General features: G+C 45.2%; 1 protein-coding gene across 5 annotated transcripts in view; it reads left to right on the plus strand.

Moving 5' to 3' along the window:
* Window positions 1-19096, plus strand: part of LOC144104157 (uncharacterized) — a 32736-nt gene extending 13640 nt beyond the window's left edge. For 2 of the 5 annotated variants that reach the window (XM_077636999.1, XM_077637000.1), the window contains exons 8-16: window positions 1063-1254; window positions 3493-3722; window positions 7223-7620; window positions 8045-8187; window positions 8912-9263; window positions 12800-12853; window positions 14141-14187; window positions 17072-17198; window positions 18989-19096. In XM_077636999.1, the coding sequence (XP_077493125.1) occupies window positions 1063-1254; window positions 3493-3722; window positions 7223-7620; window positions 8045-8187; window positions 8912-9263; window positions 12800-12853; window positions 14141-14187; window positions 17072-17198; window positions 18989-19089 (1644 nt within the window). In that variant the 3' untranslated portion in view covers window positions 19090-19096. The remainder of the gene's footprint in view (window positions 1-1062; window positions 1255-3492; window positions 3723-7222; window positions 7621-8044; window positions 8188-8911; window positions 9264-12799; window positions 12854-14140; window positions 14188-17071; window positions 17199-18988) is intronic. The other 3 variants (XM_077637001.1, XM_077637002.1, XM_077637003.1) reach the window with 3 other exon arrangements.
* Window positions 19097-22314: the final 3218 nt, after the last annotated feature.

A 22314-nucleotide genomic window follows, 5' to 3' on the forward strand; every position in this document is an offset into this window, starting at 1 on the left:
GCATAACATTGTGCCACTAGTAGTGCTCCACTGGGTAAAATTTCCTTAATTTTTCAGGGAATAAGAGTGGTAATATTTGGGAGAAAGGTGATTTGTACAGGGTTTCGGGGAATTTGTTTTAGAACCGAAATTGTCTCACTTTTTCCAAATTTATAGAGTTTTCAAACTTCGGCAAGAAGAAAGGGCCTGAAAAGGAGAATTTCGAATATAATTGGCAGGATTTTCGATTAGCACATGGAACATCACCATGCGCTATGTTGATTGATCAGCATCCGGCAATGCCACTGCAGCACACAACGCTGGGTGGTCCGAACATAGTGACGTCGCAGGCGACAGCATAGTGATATCTTGTGCGCTGTGCTAGAGGAGAAGGCAAATATTGACGAATAATTTATAAACAATATATTCACCACCGCAAATGGCTGTCAATGCATCTCATGTTCCAGCGCAATAATCGTCCTGTGAGTCTTTTTCTTTTTTAACAGCACGCCTGCCTCCTTTACGAAAGTTCCCCTCGCATTACCTGCGAAAAGTGCGCCCATGCTCTTTTTATAACTGTGCAAACGAGGATCAGTTTATTGTCGGGACAAGTTTATTCCAAGATGCTCGCTGTGAGGTTCAGTCCACAAGCACAACAAATTATCAATGTCTCTGTCATTTTCTTGAGCTTCGTGTTCACTGTCGGTGATTTCTCCATCATCCCAAGTCATCGAGCTTTGTTGTTAATAAGCCACTTCTTGAATGAAGCCTTTGAGCACGAAGTCCACAGAGATTGACTTCCACGCTTTAGTGGTCGACATTATGGCATTAACGACCATGGGAATTGTGGATGCACCATGGGAGAGTGCATCACCGTGAAGCCAGACTTCAACTCCTTCCCTCCTTCTCCCAAATTTGTGTATAACCTGCACTTCCCCCACTTTTCAGTCTTTTTTTTTTTTAGTGCTCGTTTCAGGTTATGTGCATGAAAATAGGGTGCTGTCACGACAACACTGTCGAAGGACGAAGGCAGATCACAGCTCTGTTGTTTCTGCATGTTGACTCCCTGTACTGGTCTGCCAGGAACCCCCGAGCGAGGACCTGCTGACCTGGTGCCAGCGGATGACGAGCGGCTACGCGGGTCTCAAGGTCACCAACCTGACGACCTCGTGGCGTAACGGCATGGCCTTCTGCGCCCTGATCCACCGTTTCCACCCGGAGCTCATCGACATGGACTCTCTGTCGCAGCATGATATTTCAGGCAACTGCAAAAAGGCGAGTCATGCCTAGCAGCTTATGTGTTGGCCGTGATTGATACAGTGTGGATTGGGGGGCCAGTTGAGTTGGTCAGTCATGATAATTCAACAAAGGCTGTAGCTGTAAAACACCACACAGAAAAGGCGAGGACAGGACGGACGCTGCTGACATAATTCATACAAAATTTGGTCACCAATCATGTGCGTAGTAATGAATCAGGTGCGAACTTGCAGCTTGGCGAGCGGAGCATTATCTGCCACTGGTGAGAAAGAATGTTTCGTCGTGTTTTGCCTTCTATTGGGTATTTTACCATTTTGGACCTGCCTAGTCTTTTCTTACGCAACATTGATGTGGGTGCCTGTAAATTCCAAGGAATTAAACGGGAATCTTGTAAATCGCCATCCTGGAGATAGTTCTTTCCTGTGTCACACAGCTTCGAGTTGAATGAGCATGCAAATTCCGGTCTATTGCAATTTTGGTTCTTGTGAATCAGGCTAGCACTTTCACAGAAAATTTTGATCTGATTTAATTTGATGACTTTGCTGCAGTGATGCATGTTCTGAATTCTTTTTTGCGCGTCTTATTTTCATGCATAGAATTTGAGGAACAAAGGAAAAAAAACTAGGGGTGTGCGAATATTGAAAGTTCTGAATAGGAACCGAGTATGTATATTATTCAATTCGTATTTGATTTCAGAAATTGATATTCGAGAATTTCCGAATATTTGAAAAATTTCAAATCACCCAAAGATCGAGTTTAAAATGCCAAGAAAGCAGTTTATCGTCTAGACCGCTCACATTTGACCACTGCTAGGCCTGTACCTTGCGCCAAATTCCGCAAGTTGGCTCTCTCACGTATCACTTGGTGAGAACACAAATGGACGACAGCCTGCTTCGAGCAATCACAATACGAAAGCGTGAGATTCACAGCTCCCCTAGCATAAGCTCCACCATTTTGTTTTGTCAACTTGGTATGTGAGAAAGCCCACCTGCGGAATTTCGCATGGGGCCCCCAAAGGGTAGGCCAAGTTGAGGTTTGACCAGCAGGGCAAGCGATGGTGTAAAAATCCTGCTTATTGCATGATGCACTGCAACCCCCACGCGTCTGGCATGTGCATAACGGAAGGCATGATGATGGTAGAAGGACCCCTGTCGCTAGGCCAAAAAATAGCCTAGCCACGTAGTTTCTGTTTGTGAGCTTCGCCACTGCTTGCTGTAACGGTCGATTCACCGTTTTTACCAGTCGTTCAAACCCAGCTGCATCCCTCGTTTAGACACTGACTGGAGTGTTTCTGGTCATTTCATTTTCTTTTTAGAAGCAGTCTCACTATTAAGATGCCAATGTTCGTTCCCCTTGTTTATGTAAGCATCTTTTTCCCAGTATTCCCAAACTGCCTGCTTGCTGTGGGCTTTTCGAAGTTTGTGCAATGGAACCTCCTCACAAGGCTTCACCTTATTTGTGCATTTTTGGCAATTTCCTTCTGAGGCGGGAGGTTGGGGGGGGGGGGGGGGGGGGGATTTGATAACTCGACCTTTGGATAATTCAGTTCTTGCAGTCCTTTGTTGAGCCAATTAATGCGGTTTTTTGGTCCATCATGTTATTTTTAGTTGCAAGTCATGTCAATTCATGCATTTTATTTTGTCACGCATTTCACATAATCACATTACTGGTTGCGCACTATTTGTTGTTAAACCAGGCGGCATGCATTTCTGTGCTCATCACTTTTTTTATATATATGTTGAGTCAAGTCTAGTTTTGTTATATTTGGCTTAAAAAATTACACAGTATTTTGAAAACATAAATATAACAGCTGCAATATTTGCCTATTTAGGTATCTTTTTTTTCTAAACCTTGTTTTTCATACTAAATAGATATTTGATACTCGGAGGCATTTTTTCTTCGTACTCTGATTAGAAAATTTTCAATTCGTGCACCCGTAGAAAAAAGTTCATGCGTTTTTACAACGAACGCATCCCTTATAATCCTAGCTTGCTCCAAGGACAAAGAGCGCTTGTTGGACCTGAAAAGAAGCAAACCTTCTGAACAGACTATGACATTTTAAAACTGTGTGGTTCTTTAACACAAACAGAGACAATTAGCCCTGCACATGATGGCCTTAATTGCTTACACGCCGTCAAACCCAGCTCAACAACAGCGGCTCTTTGGAGCTAAGGGCATTCCGTGACGACCATTTCTCGATGGCCATTTCTTCCTGAAGGGCATTTCTGAAGGACGTTTCGCACATGTCTGCTGCAGGCATTTGAGGCAGCAGCAACTCTAGGTGTGTCTCGCCTGATTGACCCGGCCGACATGGTGCTGCTGACGGTTCCCGACAAGCTTGTGGTAGCCACGTACCTGCACCAGCTACGGCACCAGCTCACGGCGCCCCCTGAGTTCCAGCGGCCGCTGCCCGAAATGCTCCAGCCTGCATCCTCCGCCAAGAAGCAGCAGGATAGCGCAAGCCCCGACACTGTGGAGCAGTCGAGGTGTGCATACGATCAAGCATTTTTGGCATTTTTATTGTTTTACTTGACTGCAAATAGGGTGTCACGTGGGACCTCGTTAACTGAAGTCGCAATGTGTGATGTCAGCAGCAGTGGTCAATAAGACTTGTTAGGCTAGTTTGTCCATTTGCACTCATACTATTAGCCACAAATGAAACACGAACGGTGTACTTGCCACGCAAAACAAAAACAGAAAAGTATTAGCTGGTGTAAAAGAAATATACTGGCGGGGTGCGTTACCACTAACACAAAGCTGTCATCGTACTATCAAAGTGAAAATCAAGTGTGCTAGTATTCATTCTTCCCGGTCTAAAACCATCTTGCTTTGCTGTTCCTGTTTCAGTTGTCTTGTTCACATTTTATGTGTTGTTGATAGTTGGTATGTAAAGTATGTGTCCTTTCTTTCAGCTTCACCTTTTTTTGTGAGGTTGTAGCCAGCCAACAAGGGAATCTGTGCACTGTGAAATCACGTTGTGGGTGGAATCGGTGCCGCCCTCTGTTGGAGGTTGGTGTAACTAAGCCAGCCACCCGTTGGGTCTGATTGTGTCGCGGCCAGTTATTCTTCTTCCATAACACCAGTTGTTAGTGGCTGCTCAACAGTTGTGGTGTGACCTTGAGCATTGCGTCAGTGTGTGCAGTGCGGAGTTCTGACGTGGTGCCTCTGTTGTTCTTCGGTCAGCGTGTGAAGCATCTTTTGCTCAGTCAGGAATTAACGTAAGGGTCGACCTAAGCTCTCTGAAAGAACATGAGAAACATCAAGGGGGACGAAAAGCGCACATAAGAGAATGGCGAACATTAACCAGTGGTGCGTACTCGTTAAGCGGAGCATGACGAATGTTGAGTGAACACTCGTCAAGCAGAGCTTCAGCGTCAAATGTGGCAGAGAAGTGGGCTAATAACAGTAGAAATAATAATAAAGATTGGTTGTATACTGCCGTTGGGTAAAATCATTAGGTGAAGAAGCCGTGCATACAGCTTTTGATGGTTGTTCGATAGATTTCTGTAGTTTTTTGCATTTATAAAGCTTTTAAACGCGTTCCACGTAAATACGAGGGTGAGTCAAAAATTATCCGCAATGTAGCTATAACTTTTGTTGCAGTTCAATTAGGAAACTGAACTTAATATCATTTTTTAATATGCAGTAATCCCTCGTTATAACGAAGTCAGCGGGACGGTGAAAAGATTTGTTATAAGCAGTAATTCGATATAAGTGACCACCCGAGAAAATCTGAAGCAGTCGTGCTTTAATTGCGCCACAGTGGCGAGGAAGTCAAAATAAAATGTATTCAGTGAAGCAAAACTTTATTCAGGTGCAAAAACGGCAGTGAACTTTGGCTGTTTCAAGTTCAATTACTGGGCGCGTGCAACCCCTGCTCTAATCTGACCAAGCATTGCACGAGGCCGCGGTCGCCGCCCGTGCATTCAATCTTCAAGCTATTTCGAATCGCGAAGGCAGTGGCCGCTTTTATGGGGGTATTTCGGAACTAGTGGCCACTTTCATAAGGGGGTTATGGAAATGCCGTGGCTCGAGTCTGAGGTTGTGTTTGTTGTGCTCAAAAAACGTTAGCCACTCATTCTAGGTACGCAACGCAATCGTGAAAACTAAACGGTTTTGCATTTTCGGCGAGAGTTTTTTGGCTCACCGTTGTCAACGACACTGTGCTAATTCTACAGTTCGAGTGTCGGTGTTCGCATAGCGTCGCGTCCGCGCTGCTGACAGATGTCTAGGAACAAAATTCAATTACCCTACCACGCATTTAGGCCGTTTGTCTGGTCGGGTGGCGCAAATCGAGCATGATCGGCTCGATAAAATTGCCGGGGAAACGTCGTGGTTGTGTTGACCCGCCTTGTTGACAGCCTGACTCGCTGCCGCCGACGCTCGGATTTTTCATGTTTTCGGCAAGTTATCGGTCGATTTGCACCGTGAAAAGTGCAACGAAGCTAGGGGCGGTGTTTTATTGCAACGCAGGCCGATTATGATGAGTGGCAACCAAATTTCTTGACCGGCTTCCCCGAAGTCGTCCCGATTTGTTAAAGTAGCTCCTCGCATCGAACACGGCAAAGGGCGTGCGACCAGCAGTTGCTTGCGACCAGGCAGCAGCTCGACAACACCGCTGTTCACGCTTGCAAGCGCGACCTGCAGGTCGCCTTCTCGTTTGAAGTAAAAACTCTCGGGAATGACGTTCGCGTGCTTTGAGAGTTTCGTCTGCTTTGGCCGATGTGTGAAGGGTCACCGTCACAGCGGCGATGCCTCCACTCGCCACTTCACTCTAAGTGTGTCAAGCTCTTCGTGTGCTTCAAGTAATGCGGCTTAAAATGCATGCGTCTGGGTCGGGACGGGAAGAAGTTTCGAATAGAGCGATATTTCGAGTAATGCGATTTCGTTATAACGAGGGATTACTGTAGTCTTGTTTTTCAACGCGCTTGGTCCATTGTTGCACAAGCTTCCTGATGCCCTCAGAAAAGACGGTTTTCGACCGAGCAGCGAGCCACGCATGCACCGCGTCCTTCACTTCTTGGTCCGAGGTGAATCGACGGCCCCTTAGTGCCTCTTTGAGTGGACCAAACAACTTGTAGTCAGAAGGGGCAAGATCAGGACTATACGTATGATGAGCCATTACTTCAAACTTCAGTGTCCGGAGCGTTTCAGCAGTGTGGGCAGCAGAGTGTGGACCGGTATTGTAGTGCAACAACACAGCACCTTTCGACTGTAGTCCTTGGCGTTTGCTTCGAATTGCAGCTTTAGCTTATCAGTAAGCATCGCACTGCCATTATAACAGCGCTGTTGCATGTAAGGAGGCTTTGCCGTGCAAACGGCGAGCGTAAGGGTGCAGTTTCGGCACATTGGGTGAACGTAACCAAGTGGGTGGGGTCGAAGGAAATGACACAGCAGAGCCGAAGGAAAAAAAGGGGCAGGGGGAAGGGGGAACTAGTGACACACCAATCACCAACCGAAATGATGCTCAGCTAGGTTAGGTTGGCTGGTTGATACTGGCTAGTCGAGCCGCCCTCACTGTGGGCTGGCACGAAGCTCAGAAAAACTAAACCAAAACTAAGCAATAGGACGGTGCTCGGAGATAGAACCGTCCATTCCTTGTCATGCCTGCTATCGCACACTTGTCGCAGGTGCGCAAGCGACTCTGCAGCATTGAAAACAGGTTTTAAGTAGGGCTATTTTGACGATCTCCTTCCATGGCGGTCATATCTGGACGTGGTTCGGGAACCCGTTAAAATTACCTGGCGCGAGACCCGTAGCATCTAAATCAGTCAGCATCCGACGCCATGGGCTTACTTGAGCATTGGCCGGGACCGAGACGGCAGTTTGAATTATCCAGATTTCCGAAGTCGCATTGGTCAGATTGACGAGCTCCTAGTGTATAAGTGCATGCAAGAAAACAAATCACAATGAGGCTTGTAGTTGGTATAATCTCTCACCAGTGAACACTGGTAGTAAATGTCCAATCCATTTTCCTCTTTTTCAGGCCTGTAAGTAATAACTCCGGTGATGTGCCTTCCTCCCCCGTCATAGAAGAGTGCCCGGCGAAGCCAAGCCTAAACAAGCAAGGCTCGACGGAAAGTAGTCTAAGCAAGCGAGGTTCAATGGAAAAAAGCTTGAGCAAGCAAAGTTCGTTGGAAAGGGGTCTCAGCAGACAAAGCTCGACAGAAATAAGCCCAGCAGAACAAACGCAGACAGAGAGGAGAGAGTTGAGGCAGAGCCAAGCGGAAGGGAAGCCAGCCGCCAAGGAGGAAGCAGCCAAGGAAAGCAGTGCCAACGGTGACACAGCGCGGAGGGAAGGTGGACGGTCTGGTCAGCCGCTCATGACGCGGCAGCAGTTGATGAACCCGTTTGACTCTGACGAAGAGGAGACCCAGAAACCAGGTAAATGAGCCTGAACTGCTGTCAACTCAGACTCGCTTGTCTCGAAATGCCGGTTATGTTTTAAAATTGTAATGTCACATAACAAACTTTAAATGGGCATTGTGTACTTGTCATTGCTCATCTCAAGAAAGGTTTTTGGGGTGAAATTCACGTATCCCGAAATCTGATGTGTGACAACTTGATAAAGAGGACCATCAGCCAGAGGCCGACCGGCCACTTTGCAAAGCAATTGCCGCAGGTGCTCTGTTGTTCATGCAATGCTAGAACGTAGCCCAATTCCCATTGCCAGCCGAGCAGATGGGTGTAAGTGCCTCACTTTTACCTCTTGATGAATGGGTCCATTCGCTTGTTGACTCTAGTTAGGTTATGTTGCATGAACTACTCGCCAACTTATTTTGTACACGTTTCTTTTTGCTGCGCACAGGTGCCGACACGCAGGCAAGCATTCCTGAGAAACAGGAGACGCGAGTGGCTTGCCGAGTGCTCGACCTGTCGCCCACCAAGCAGCCCCCGCCACCTGAACCGCTCGTGTCTCCGCTCATTGATCCAAAGAAGGCAGGTGTCACTGTGAGTCTTGCTGACCGTGGTGGGGACTTTCTGACACTTCTTGATTTTGGGTTTGAAGACCGGGTTGACTTGTTGTACAGGTGCTGAGCAGTGCAGCTATAGCATATTAGTTAGGGGGAAGATTTCAAATTAAAGTTATTGATTTTGTCTTTCTTTTTCTCTTTCTGTTGGTTTGATAACTTAGAACAGTGGTTTGTCAATAGCAGAGGTAATAGAGTTAAAGAGTAGGTGTTAACAGGTGTTAATTGACAAATATCATCGGCAGAGGTAACAGAGGTTGTCAACACTCTTAGGTGAAGACGAAAACTTTTTCAGTTACACATTATGAGAGATTGTCTCACAATGTCTTTATCCTGTATTTTTAGTTTCTGTGTAGTTATATGCTTGCATGATGGGTTTGACTGAAATTGCCTAGTCTTCTAAAGTTTTTCTACAGTCAGCCATAGCAGGATTAAGTTTATTTGGGTTCACTAACAAACATATGTCATTAACAAAGAACTAGAGCATGCTTGGGAAAAAAAGGTTTATTGCCAACAGAAATGACAGCTCTAGATATGCCAGCATTCATGAACCACTGAAGTGTTTGATGTTTTATGCCATAATTGCTGCCGAGTGAAGCCATAAAGTATGAAACAGCAATGTTTTGCATCAACGTTCATTTAACTGCTTTCTGTATTGAGTCAGTGGACAGCCGCATGACTGCCATTTCCACAACCGCGTACAGAGACCGTCCACTCGGCTGGCCGAGCTTCAGGAGCGGGCACGTAAGCTCCTCGAAGAAGCCCGCCAACCGGCCGCCACCCGCGAGCTCAGCCCGGGCTCTGTGGAGGAGCGGCAACACCAGGAGGAGCTGCGCGAGCGGGCGCGGCGCATCATCGCCCAGGCGCGACAGGGCCACCGCAACAACAACAACAACAACAGCATCAACAGCATCAGCGAGCCCGGCAGCCCCGACACCCTGGTTCCCAGCAACGGCCAGCCGGCCAATGGCCTCAAGGAGGCATCTGATGATGCGGCTAGTCAGGAAGACCCCAAGGCGCGGCAGCCTTCTTCGTGGAGCGTGCGACTCTCCGAAGGTGAGTAATTCACCGTGTCTCTCACTCATATTGTCATCTTAATTTCATGTTACCGGCAGTGGCCGTGTGCAACATAGTTTTCATGCAAGCATGTCATTGTCAAAACTATAGTCAGGGACAACTTTTTGTGGTGGCATTATAAAAGTGGTGAGAACCAAGCAGTGGGGTTGAGAAGTTGTGTTGTGGTTGGCTCATGAGTGTGTAAAAATCGTGCACTTGTGGGAAATGTCATAGCTTATACTGTCATAATACATTGTGTGTTAAGCAACACATCGCGTACTCTCTTGATTTCACTCATTCCAGAACTGCCAGTCTCTGTAACATGGGCCTCCCCATAGCTGTTTTTGTCACTCTTCACGAAAAGAAACTGTATCGATGCTTGGTCCTAAAGCCTCGTCACACTTCAAAATATTTAAAGCATTATCAACGCATTGTAGTAACTGTAGTCAAGGGCAGAAGCAAATGTACCGACCTACAGTAACCAGGTGTTCAGGGGCAAATAATCTCCATGGCAAGCTAGCGATACTTCACTGTTCAGTTTTCTTTGACTGGCAAGGGGAACAAATCACTTTCGCTGCCCGTTCAAACGGCAAGTTTGTTGGCATTGGTTATTTTTCTCACGAAAATGTACTGAACAAGTTCACAGTGGAACCACCAGGTGTCGTTGCATGCACATCGATCCTGCCTAAGGTACGTACGGAAGCATAACTTGCACTTGCGGTAAAGAGCACAGAACTGCACCCAACTGCACTGCCCAGTTTGCATGCTAGCATCGGGAAGACTTGTGTCCTCCTCTGATTTGCATACAGCACATGCTTGCTGGCATGTTAATTGAAACACCCATGTTACTGCATGTGGTGTAGTCCCAGGATGCTCATAAGCACAAGGCTTCGTTATCACCGTGATGACTGGTGCTCAAGGTGTTTACACCTATGCACCCTCGTGCGGGGTTAAGTCGATTATTTGAGCAAGACAGCTTCTTTTGAGAAGGAAAGGCACTACACACTGTTTACTCTCTTCCTCAATGTTTTCACTCTCTCCTTCAAAATGACAGCTTGCATTCTTTCGAGTAGTTGTAAACTCCCAGAGTTATGCCACTGAAAGCAGGGGGTTGCACCTGTAAGCTTATTCCTGTGTAGTGGGGGTATTGCAGTTGTTGTGAATTGCAGTCCTCAATTCGGTTTAGAGACATATGTAAGTACAATAAAATCTCGTTGATACGTTTTTTTTTAAAATGTGGGGAAAACGTACTATCCTGGAAAATATATCATCCAAACCATCTGAATTTCTGAAATAGGAGTATTAAATGAGGTAAAAAGACATTTATTGATAATTTTGCTTTACAGAAATGTTTACTATCAGCATTTCTAGCACAAGATCTGCAGAGTTCCTTATCTAGAGCACGCAGAATTCAGGCCGCATTTGCGTTGTGTTAAATGCAGAATGAACTTCGCAACACACCGCTCCCTCGAATGAAATGTCGAAAGTAGCCGAGATCTTTGTCATTTTTTCGAATGCTTTGTCCCCTTGTACCTAAGCGATGCGGGGAAGTCACCGCGATGGTTGACTGTCGCAGTATTCTTGCTTTTTGTGTTGCGTGGCCCAGCCCGCTCGTATGTAAGCACACTGTTTTATTTCTCAAATGCTACTTCAATCCCTTGCACTTAGGCTCCACTAAAAAGCTGGTGCGTTTTTCCTCTTCATGTTTCGTCCCTGCAGGATTGGTCGCTCATAGTTTAGCGCACTAGGTTTTCTTCTTTCTTTTTGTTGTGTTGCACCAAAGCACTGCAGAGAAGCCACCGAGGCAGGTGGCTGCCACTGCCTTCTAGCTCATGTTATGTGCCTCCATATTCGGCCCACTTTTACGTTTGCACATGTGCAGTTGGTCAGTAATTGTATTATGCGACTAGAATTTGTGGAAGTTTTAAACGTAGTAGCCGGGAAATCATTATGCAGGAATGTATTAATCGGGAGAAAAGTAGTATTGTTCTAGGGGGAGGGGGGGGGGGGAGGTTTTGCTGTATATATGTGGGTGTCAATGGGAAAGGCCTTTGTCATGCTGGGAACACATCCTGGCTGCAATGATGATGACTTCTTGTGTTCTTGCAGATCATATTCACGCTTCTTTTTTTTTTTCTGTTGCTTTCGAGGAGGTACTGCACATGGCTTAATGCTGTATTTCCAAGTTATATATGGTTTTTCATCTTTCTCAATTGGGAATCCAGAGCAAAAGCTTTTGCTAACAGTGTGCTGATTTGTTCATCAATTTAATTCATACATGAGATGTGATTAGCAACATTAATATCGTACTCAGTCTCACTCACTAATTTCACCCCGTGCTCCAGAAGCTGTTATGCCATTGGTCTATTTACCAGAGGAGACCTTTCAACCACTTTTCTCGGCGCTGTGTGGCTTTCAAGCAGCCTCAGTTCAGACATTAACTTCTCTGCATGAGAAATAGTTCCTCCGTAGCATATTCAAGATGCATAAAGTTTATTGAGTTACAAACCAAAACAGCTAATGTTAACTGGTAATGTTTATTATTCATGGCCCATTTTGAGGCACACATGAATAGATAGATGTGCAGTAGTTCACAGTCAGCTTTTCTAGCAATGGGTGAAGTTAATGAGATATTTCATGCTTGTCATAATGTTGTCATTAGTTCATTACTAGTACATATTAACGCATGCCGCATAGAAGCCTCATCACAAAGTGAGGACCCTCTGTGGTAGCAGTGAAAACTAGACATGAGAACAGTCAAGTTTTGATGAAAAGGAGAATTGCAAGTTTATTTTGTTCAGATTTGTACACGGGCATTAGTAATGGCACGTGTAAAATATTGGCTTTCCCTTTACTTATGGGACATGGCACTAGGTTAGAAGTTTCCTCTGCAGCAGCCCTAGTTCTTGTGACTGTGACCTGCAGTGGCCGCACTTTGGGGTGACGGTGGATTTAGAACTGTAGCCAGACCTCTTGTAGTTATTTTTTTTTCGTTGGCAATTGCACCGCTATTAGTAACAAGTGTAAATGCCTCTCCTTCAAATGTCACCGGCTCAGCCGTGATTGGTAGTGGATCATATTAAAAAAAAAAATGAGTGATTCATCTTTGTAGTAACATCGGAGGAACCAAGAATCTCTAAGCCTAATACAAGCGAGGCAGCATCGTTTTTTGAAAAAATATAGCACGCAACACCTTGTAGATTTTACTTTTGAGTTTGCATACAACATCAGTGTATTACAAATCGTTTTGGGCAAACGAGCCACACATGTCACTGTGCTTAGTAGAGGTCAAACCCACCACTAAGCACCACCTCTGCACCAAGTTTGAGCATAAGTTTGGTAACAGGCTAAGTGGGAGAGGCATTTATACAGGTCTCTAATAGCCACTCGCACCCCGTATAACAACCCTGCATGACACACATGCATGTCCATTTGCTGCACTGGTGTGTGGAGGTAGGGGAATGGGGAGGTGTGACAGGGGAGGGGCATGGTGGAGGGTCAACGCATGCTCAAGTCTGGTGGTCTGGGTTCTCCAGGAAGCAGCTTTCGGCCGACCAGGTTTTACCAGTTCCAGAAGCGCCATCTGGGGGGTGAGTCATGCTTGCCATATGCATTGCACCACTCCTGCATGCTTCTTTTGAAACCTCATTTCTTTTGATCCAACAGCATGGTAACAGTGCCTCTGAAAAACAAATGTTGACAACCTCTGCTCTTTGCGATGTGCTGTGGGACTCTTGATCATTTTTCCTATTTCTTTTTGACGCTTTCTTTCTACTTGCAATATTACTCAAACAGGGCACTTGACTGCAGTTGTCTCTCTTTACTTATGTCAGGTTTCATGTCCCTTGTGATCAGCCATGGTGATCACGGGCGGGGGCGGTGCAATAAACCACGTGATCAGCCACGGTGCCGCGCCACCAGCAGCTGCTCCGCACCACGTGACAACGTGGTGGCGCCGCCATGCTGAAGGCTTAAAATGCTACCGTAATGTAGCTATCGCTACAAAAATGCCAAATGTGGTTTCAGTACTTTCTCTCTTCTTTTTGCTTTAATATTTGGACCAGGTCACTCTTAGCCTCATTCACACCTGGGCATACAGCGGCGAGAGCGAGCGAAATCCGCGGCCGCCGAAAAGCTGCCTCGTTCACACTTCCTGGCCACCGCATCGGCACTTATCGTCTGTGTGCCGTCTGCTCATGGCGTACACAGATATGGCAAGAGGTTAATCGATGCTGTCTACGTACCATAACCGTATGCACGCTTACATACGCTAAATGCAGCTATTTTGCCGGACGTTACGCCATTTCTAACATTCTCACTTTTAAAGCGATAAGATTAGCCTAGTGGTGCCATCTGGTGGTTAGCAGGGGAACCATTGTTGTCAACAAACCAACGCCCCTCTTAAGCCTGAAAGGAGAAGAATCGTCATCCAAAATAAAAAATAAAGCAAATTTATCACTCACAAGGTTTCTTATGGGCAAGATGAGACGAAGTGAAAGACCGCTGGCTCTTTTATAGCCAGTGAACGCGCTGAAAAAAGCAGTAACAGTGACGAATTCAGTCCAGAGCGAGGCGTCCTGGATCGAAGGGTGCCGCCACGTTTGTCGCCGCAGGAATCCAACTTCGTACTCGCCTTTCTATTGGCCGATGAGAATCAGCGGAATTTTTTCCGGCGGCAGAATTTGGTCCTGGGCCGATTGGGCTTTCCGCTGGGTATTTCGGCAGAATCTCTGCCGCGGCAGCGGATTCCGCTCACTGTCGCCGCCGAATGTCCAAGTGTGAACACGCCTTTAATCAGCTCAGTGTGTCAGTGGTGGGATCTGCTTTCACTGCGGTCACACAACACTCTGAAACAAGTAGCCACTGTATTTGTGCAGGCTCTGAGGACTCTGAGCGGTCTGAGGAGCTGAGTCAAGGAAGTGAGGTGAGTGTTGCTTTCGTTAGGGACTCCTATAAAGCTAGTCATTAATTAAAGCAGTAACGGAAAGTCTGTGAAGTAAAAGCACTGTGGAACTGTGGGGTGGGTGCTTAAGGTAGCGTTGAACTGTAGTTTGCAGAGGTGTGTGAATACTAGTACATTTCTGAAACCAAATCATATATGAATGGTGTTACAAAAAACCAAATCAAATACGAATCCAATAGGAAAAGAACTGGATTGAGTACAGATCAAATATTTGTGGAGTTATTCACTGCCTGTGTGAATATTTGTACGAAATGTGTATCGATGTAAAACAATGAAATGCTAGTGGCGGTGCAATAAATAGTTACAGCTGCTGCTGTCGAAAGACACAGCACTGATCTCTGCTAGGGGACAAGCAATATGAAGTCCTCGTATTAATTCTATGACAGCCATATCATGTGCATAGGAAAACTACCTTTGCAAGTAATGATGACAGCGAATAAACTAGTGCTAGATCTCAATTAGAGGGACAAGAGTCCGAGACATGGCCTCCAGTATCAGGCATGGAGGCGGGCTTTGCTTAACCTGTCTGAACCCTCTTGCGTTGCCAAGTCTTGAAGGCAAAATATATGAGCATTTCAAATATTGCCACTCTATCATGGCCCTGAGGCCTCCTTCCTCCACGGAGAAATCGCGGCAGCATGCTATACAGTGTCAGGAGTGGGCCTGGTTTTGGGTCACTCGCATCTAAAACTGTGGCACTCCCTGTTTGAACTTATGCGAATTACTCGGAAACTGTTCGAAGAGATGAGAATGGATTCAATTTATTTCAAATAAATTCTAGCATGCACTATTTGGTACATTTATGATTTGGTAATGGCTTTAATTAGCTGCTGTAAATTTAAATTGGCCTGTGTTGATCTATTGCTGCAGTCTAATGACAAAATAAGCTACCTTAATTGAAAATAGTGCTTTTATAAAGTATAAAAGGCCACAAAATTAAACGCAGGCTTCGCTGGTAGCGGCCACTTTCGCAAGCAAACAGCAGCAATGTCAGGGCAGATTTTTTAACACGGATGCGGGAAAAAAAATTCCTAAATCCGATTTTCAAGCAATAAATTTGCCTTTAGTTACCAACGATTGATCAACACAGCCAGAAAGGCTGAACAGTTTGATTTTTACTAAAAACAAGTATTGAATGAAGTCGCACGCAGTGTCTCTTTGAGAAACATGATACTATTCATTAATTGAATTCGGTAATTTTATCCGCATGACCACAGAATCATTACAGAATAGTTGCTTGTAGGAATGGTTCTTGAGAACATTCCCTCCCTGCTGATAGCAAAGCAGCACTTTGGACAAACGTTTGTCTTAGAGCTCCTGAGATGAAAAAACAAAGAATTTTCAGGATAGGAGAGTTGCAGTCTCACTTTGCAGCTTTTCTTACTGTAAGCTTGGAACATGCCTCGCTCTTTGCTGGTCCAACTTTTAGAGCGCCAGCTGTTACAACCCGGACACCCTGCCCTCCACTTTTGAGAGCTCATGGTCATTGTCTACGCGTAAGTCATTACGTGGGTCCATGTGGACGATGATCATGAGTTTTAACTCTACCCCCGTTATGAGAGATGGCAAGGTCACCTGACCTATTATTTGTCATGTGACAACTAAATTTGTTACTTCTGACCTTAAATATGACGGGTAAATCCCTTGTGCTACACGACAGTGATTCCCATACCCGGTAAGGTCGCGTTAGGAGCTTACACCAAAACTCATGTCACACTACGTAAGTGTCCCTTCGGGTTCTTTTTCTCACTGCAAGAACCAGCGGCCGGGTACATAGTGACAACAGCAGTATTGGTGTGGCACAGCCAGTGTTGTAGGCGTTACCGAAAAATAGTAACTAAATATGTTACTCGTTACGTTAAAAAAAAGGAACGCGTTACCGCCCTACATTACCTACAAAAAAAGGTAACGTGTTATCATTACCGTTACCGAAAAAAAAGTACCCCGCATTATTTTGCCATTACTTCATGGCCATAAATTTTAAGTTTTCGTCACCTTAAGAACTTAGATAACAATTTTATAAAGCTCACGTTTCACATATAACATCTAGCCCAAACAACGATTTTACGCCGTATCCTGATTTAAAGAGAATACTTTGCACAAAGGTGCAGGAGCTTAGCAATGTTATAGTGGCCTAAAGTTGCCTGTAGATTTACATGTTTTGGATTCTATCTGTGTGGCACATGATGAAGCCATCTTCTGAATGTGGCATTAAACACAAAATGACACTCCGTCATCAATTCTAACTTCACAAAGAAAACGTTGCTGAACTCTCAGCAAATTTATAGTAATTCTCAAAAATGTGATGTTCCAAAATGCTTGGCATGCTTCTACTCTGTAGAGAGTTGTGTGTGAGTGGTTTGGGAAGGGGAGGCAGGTGAAGGCAAGTGTGTGAATGCGTGTTCGATCAGTTGTTTCGTGCTTTATGGCTATTTTGTCTTTTATTTTAGTTGGGTGCATTGTCAAGGGCAGCTGTTTTCTGGCATGCATGTGAGCCCCAACAAGGGTTGTCGGGAGCACCTGTACATTTTGTTTATTTACATCACTTTAGGTGCTCTGCGCTTTTTTTTTTCTAAAAAAGGGGGTGGAGTGGGTCACAACTGGAACAAAAAGTAACTAGTAACCTGATACCTCACGTTACCGAAAAATGTTAACGTAACTACATTACCTGTTACAGTTCCGAATTGGTAACGAGTACGTTACTAAGTTACCAAATAAAAGTAACGCGTTACCGGTAACGCCGTTACTTGTAGCGCGTTACCGACAACACTGGGCGCAGCCACAAAATTGGCCAACGTGGTGGCGGGTGCATTTTATTCTTGATGTCATCTCGGGTCTCGTGCAGCTGTCCAGCACACACCGGAAGCAGACCTACGTGGAGCTGGAGCTGGAGGCCTTGGAGCGTGAGCGGCAACGAGTGGATGCCTTGGCCGAACGCTTCGAGCCATACCTGCGGCAAGTCATGAAAAGTGGTGGGTACCACCTCTCTGTGGGCTTTACTCTTTGCTCAGAGATTGCCTCGCATTGTCCAAGGGCGTTATCACAGGAGGTTTACAGCTTTTGATCAAACTCATCTTCACTTGGACAGACATGGGCACATCTGAAAGCAGGCTTTATCAAGTGACATTTTTGACGGGAAAAAAATGAGTTAGCTAAGTCGTCATTTAGGCACGGCAGTACTCTGTAGTGCACCGCCCTGATCACCTAGCGGCTTGAGCATTTGCCTTGTATGAGTGATTTGCGCAGTTCAGTTTCCTGTGTTGCTGAGTTTTAAGAGACCGGAAGCAAGCACAGTGGGTGAGGGAACAAACGCAGGTTAATGACATCCTAGTCGAATTCAAGCGGAAGAAATGGGTTTGGGCTGGGCATGCAATGCGAATGCAAGGTAACCACTGGTCCGGAATGGATTCCGCAGGTAACGGAATGGATTCCAAGAGAAGGCAAGCGTAGCAGGGGGCTGCAGAAGGTTAGGTGGGCAGACAAAATTAAGAAGTTTTGCAGGCATAGGGTGGGTGCAGCTGGTAAAGGACAGGGTTAATTGGAGAGACATAAGAGAGACCTTTGTCCTGCAGTGAGCGTATTCAGGCTGATGATTATTTTTATTATTATCAATTGATCAGTCGACCAGGTTTATTCCACATCAGAGATGTGAGGGGCAGGGACAAGAACCCTAGATATAGGCTTTACATGAGGTCCCCGCCACCTACTAGCTTTCTTCTGTCCTGCTGTTCGGCCTTCTTGGGGTCAAATACTTGGGAAAGCATGTCTGTGACTCGACCTCATGCAGATTGAAACATGCTAGGCACGGCACTCTTTGGCCATGCTGCTCTTCCGTCATTAAAAACCAAATCATCGTCATCAATGGGTTTCATTGAGTGACAGTTCTGGCTACAAAAAAAGAAGAAAAACGAATTTACAAACGAAATTGTCGTCCTGGCAAAGTACTTCTGAATTTTAAAAGAATGGCGTCCCCCATAGCCTGAGTCGCTTTGGGACATCAAACCCCCATAAACCATAAACCATCATGCCTCATGGAGATAAAATAAGGATTGTTTCGGGTACACATCCCAGTTTATTCCTGATGTATATATATGGAATATTTTGGACAGTAGCTTCAATTGAAGCATCTTTAGGTGAGAACACAGAACCTTCATGGCAGGTTCTACCAACCATCAGGCATCTGAAAAATTGGAGGGCACACTTAAGTTCCACCTTAAAGGTATGACGCGATTAATGCCCATGTATGCGGAACTGGTCAGTCTCGCCTTAATGTTCATGGCATGTCTCTGTAAATGCTTATATCACTCCTGGCGCATTGGTGCAGCGGTTAAGTGATGCGCCACTGCCATGCGATGGCAGGTGCTGCCACCGGTGGGGCTTGTGGAGCCCATGTGGTTCTTTCCCAGCAATCTCTCGTGAACAGTCATTAATTTAACTGCCACCCGGTGCGGCGGGTTGCCTCACTGAGGATTTTTCATGGATTCCTCGCTCACGGTCAACAAGACGGCGGCTTTTCCGAGACACGAGCTCCTTAATGCTATCACATTAAAACCCACAGTTTCAAATCTTTTCACACTTTTTCAGGTGACAATTCTAAAATATATCTCCAATGAAGCTGAGGGGTTCAGTTGTCGAGGTTAGTTGCCCGAGATATGGTAGGAATGCCACATTTTTCCTTTGTCTGTGGCATTCTTTGTCCAGTACCTTGCTTTTGTGCTTGTAGCCAAAGAAACTTGACGATATTTCCCGTTTCATTTTGCAGGCAACGAGGAAGAAGAGGACCGGTGTATGCAGCGGTGGTTTGCCCTGGTCAATGAAAAGAACGCTCTGATACGACGGCAAATGCAACTTAATCTCCTGTGAGTCTTTCTGTTGGTATTATCACTGTGACGTTTATCACTGTGACCTCTCTAGTTGAGTCCACATAATTTGCTTTGTGCCATGTGATAAGAAGTTTTTCAAAGTAGGTGTAAGGCTATTCTTGCGGGGAAGTGAAAAAGCTCGCGCAAGTTTTAGAACCCAAGAATGTCATTTATTGCAGCATGCTTCCAAGAGTGCAAGATCTTAGTGCTTGATAATGTGACTGGTCTGACTCACTCCTTTCACTGTAGCTGTATGAAAATATCAGCTTTGTAGACTTTTCGATTAATGATAGTATTTCAGTATGTTGCTACACAATGAAAAGTATTGCCATATTTACACAAACCAAAGGCTAGTTTTTTTTCCTCACTTCACTGGTTTCAGAATGCACCTCGTGTTAATATTCAGAACCAAGGTACGAATATGCACGATTTTTTTTCTCGTCGGTGCCCAAGATAGCTACAGCAACCTTCACCACCAGGCTCTTAAGCCAGTAGAAGAAGCAAGCTTTTCGATGGCCTTAGAGCAGTGAAGGATGCACTGGTAACGGTGAGGGTAGCTATGAAAATGGAAGGAAGGAGGTGCGGGCCATACAGAAAGAGAAGACTGAAAAAGTTGAATGTTTTAGGGACAGCAGTAAAAGGGCGAATTAATGGGCACAGAATTGGCCAGCACAAAACAAAGCAGCGGTGGCATGGCAGTGACAGCAGCCATTGCCACACAGGTGACTGCGTGCGGCAAGATGTCCGATGCTTTTCTACGTTCAATGATGTCACGCATGTCACTAAAATGTTGCCTCTCAGATAACGTCAACATATCCGTTGCTTCCTTATTTTTGCTTGTTGGCCCTGTTTTTTCAGAGCCCTTGGCTGTAAATACGGCTTAAACAGGCACTGAGGTTGCATAATAATCGTAGTGTTTCTTTTAGCACAGAGATTCCTGGGCCCTGCTGATAAGTGATTCCACTGCCTCTTGAAGGGACTTATTGCTGATGTGAGGTAGTGGTCGGTATTTTTTTTTTCCTCGCTCTGTGGGGTGACAAATTCATTGGGCTGGTGCAGTTTTTGGATCAGTAATTTTTGTGTAGCATGAAGTAATATTTTGCCAATTACCTCTGCTGCTTTTTTTTTAAACCTGAGGTGAGGATGCAACGTCTGGTGGTGTTTTTAGCGAGCCTTTCTAACTTACTGTGTTGAATCACAGATGTAACTTGTTCCAGAAGTTTTTGGTGACAATGAACATAATTTATTTAATTTGAAGTTCCGGGGCAGGTTTGTGTTCTCGTTTTTTTTTTTTTTTGGGGGGGGGGGGGGGGGGGGTTGTAAAACAGTGATGCAGCGAATACACTGTGACTGTATTAGTCATAACAGGAACACAACATGAAGTATTTTATACCCCTGCCACACTAGCAAATTTAATGTCATTCCAATCGAATGTCTTTCGATGCATCGAATGTCATTCGGTCTCTTTCGGTGCTACACGGTAAAAAATAATGTAATTCGAAAATGATGGCAGTGACAATAAGTGAAAAAAAATAGCATGGTTCAAACGCATCAACGCGCATAAAATATGTTACAAATTGTTGTGTAGTGTGTTAAAATCGGGTCAGAACATTTCTGTGCAATGTTGTAAGCTTAAAATATTATTTCTGGCCATTCTGCAGCACTTTAGCCATCAAAAGCCAAGCCAAGTACAAAGTCAACCACAAATCCGAAAAATGTAAACAAACAAAATGGCTGACACAGCGGCGCGTGGATCGTGGAAATGACTTCTGAAAGGTGAAGTGCTCAGTGACACCTTTAAGTACTTCGGAGCTAAACGAACATGGAACGCCAACCAGCAAGAAACACGCAACCCAAAATGATCGGTGGTTGCGGGAAAGGCCCTGCTTCACGCTCGGCTGCTGCTGGGACCGAGAGTAAAAGCTATCCACGACAGCTACAAGTGTGAAGAGCTTCACACCAAAATTAACATTTTTTAGCAGAACTAAATAAATACAGTTTCTAACTTTGACAGTACGCACACGATTTTTTCGCGTCGCTTGTTTTGTGCGTATGGTGTCCAGAGTACACATTCGGTTCCACATCGAATGCGAATGAGTTTCGTGGACTCATTCGATAGTGAATGTCATTCTAACCTAATGACATTAAATGTTCCCGTGTAGCAGCAGATTAATGGCATTAGGTGCGAATGCCTTTCGATCCGAATGACATAAACTTGCTAGTGTGACAGGGGTATTATAGTCAGGTTACATTGTCTGGTCAATGCCCATGCCCTGATGTTGGGAAGGAAAGCGTTATACAGTGAGGCACACAACCTTTGAAATGATTCTCACAACTGAACTGCATCTTATTGCTTGAATTAGTTGTTTCAAATGGCTGCAATTAACACAACAATTTATGCTCGGCCACACAGCCAGCTGCTTCCGAGATGGTATTCTGACTGGAACCATGTGGATTCAGCTTGAACATTATACAATAAAACAATTTGGTCTGTGTCTTTCTATCCCTACTTTTTAATACAGTTGAATCCCGGCACAACAAATGCTGCTTCAATGAAATTTTTGCCACAACAAAGTATTTTTCATTCCCCGCGAAATCCCCATAGGAGTTAATGTATTAAAATTCCCTCGAAAACGAATTACTTTGTGAGCACGCATTCGCTTCTACGATTTTTTCGCGAGCCTTCACCGGTCAGTGGCCCGTCTTTCTTCAAAAGTTGGGTGCTGTACAAGATTATTCCTTGCTAAAGCAGTGGCTTGGAGCAGCTAAATAATGCACGAAATGTATATTTATTAGATTTTCATGTATTCTTTATTAAAAAATTTGGTTGGGAGTTGTTTATTCGTCATAGGGAAGCAAGGAGGGGACTTGTTGGCACCGTGCGAAGGCCGCCGGCCGTACGAGGGCCAAAGACAAATCCAAATCCAGTCGTCAGCCTCCCCTCCCCTCCTTCTCCGCAGCCCTTGCAGCCATTTTCTCGTGTGTCGGTGTGTGTGGATGTGTTGATCGTCGATCTCTCGCTGCAGTCTGATCTCGTCGATCGCCTCTGCCGTGTCGCCGCCAACGAAGAAGCGAAAGTTTATTTCGCTAGAACAAAAGGACAGAATTATCGCCAAAGCGGAAAGCGGGAAGAAGAAGGCAATTATTGCTGCAGATTTTGGCATTGCGCCGAGTTCGTTATTGACGATTTTAAAGAATAAGGACAGCATTAGGAAGGCACTTTCAT

Source organism: Amblyomma americanum, chromosome 9 (assembly GCF_052857255.1).
Source record: "Amblyomma americanum isolate KBUSLIRL-KWMA chromosome 9, ASM5285725v1, whole genome shotgun sequence".
In the NCBI taxonomy this organism is placed as follows: Eukaryota; Metazoa; Arthropoda; class Arachnida; order Ixodida; family Ixodidae; genus Amblyomma; species Amblyomma americanum.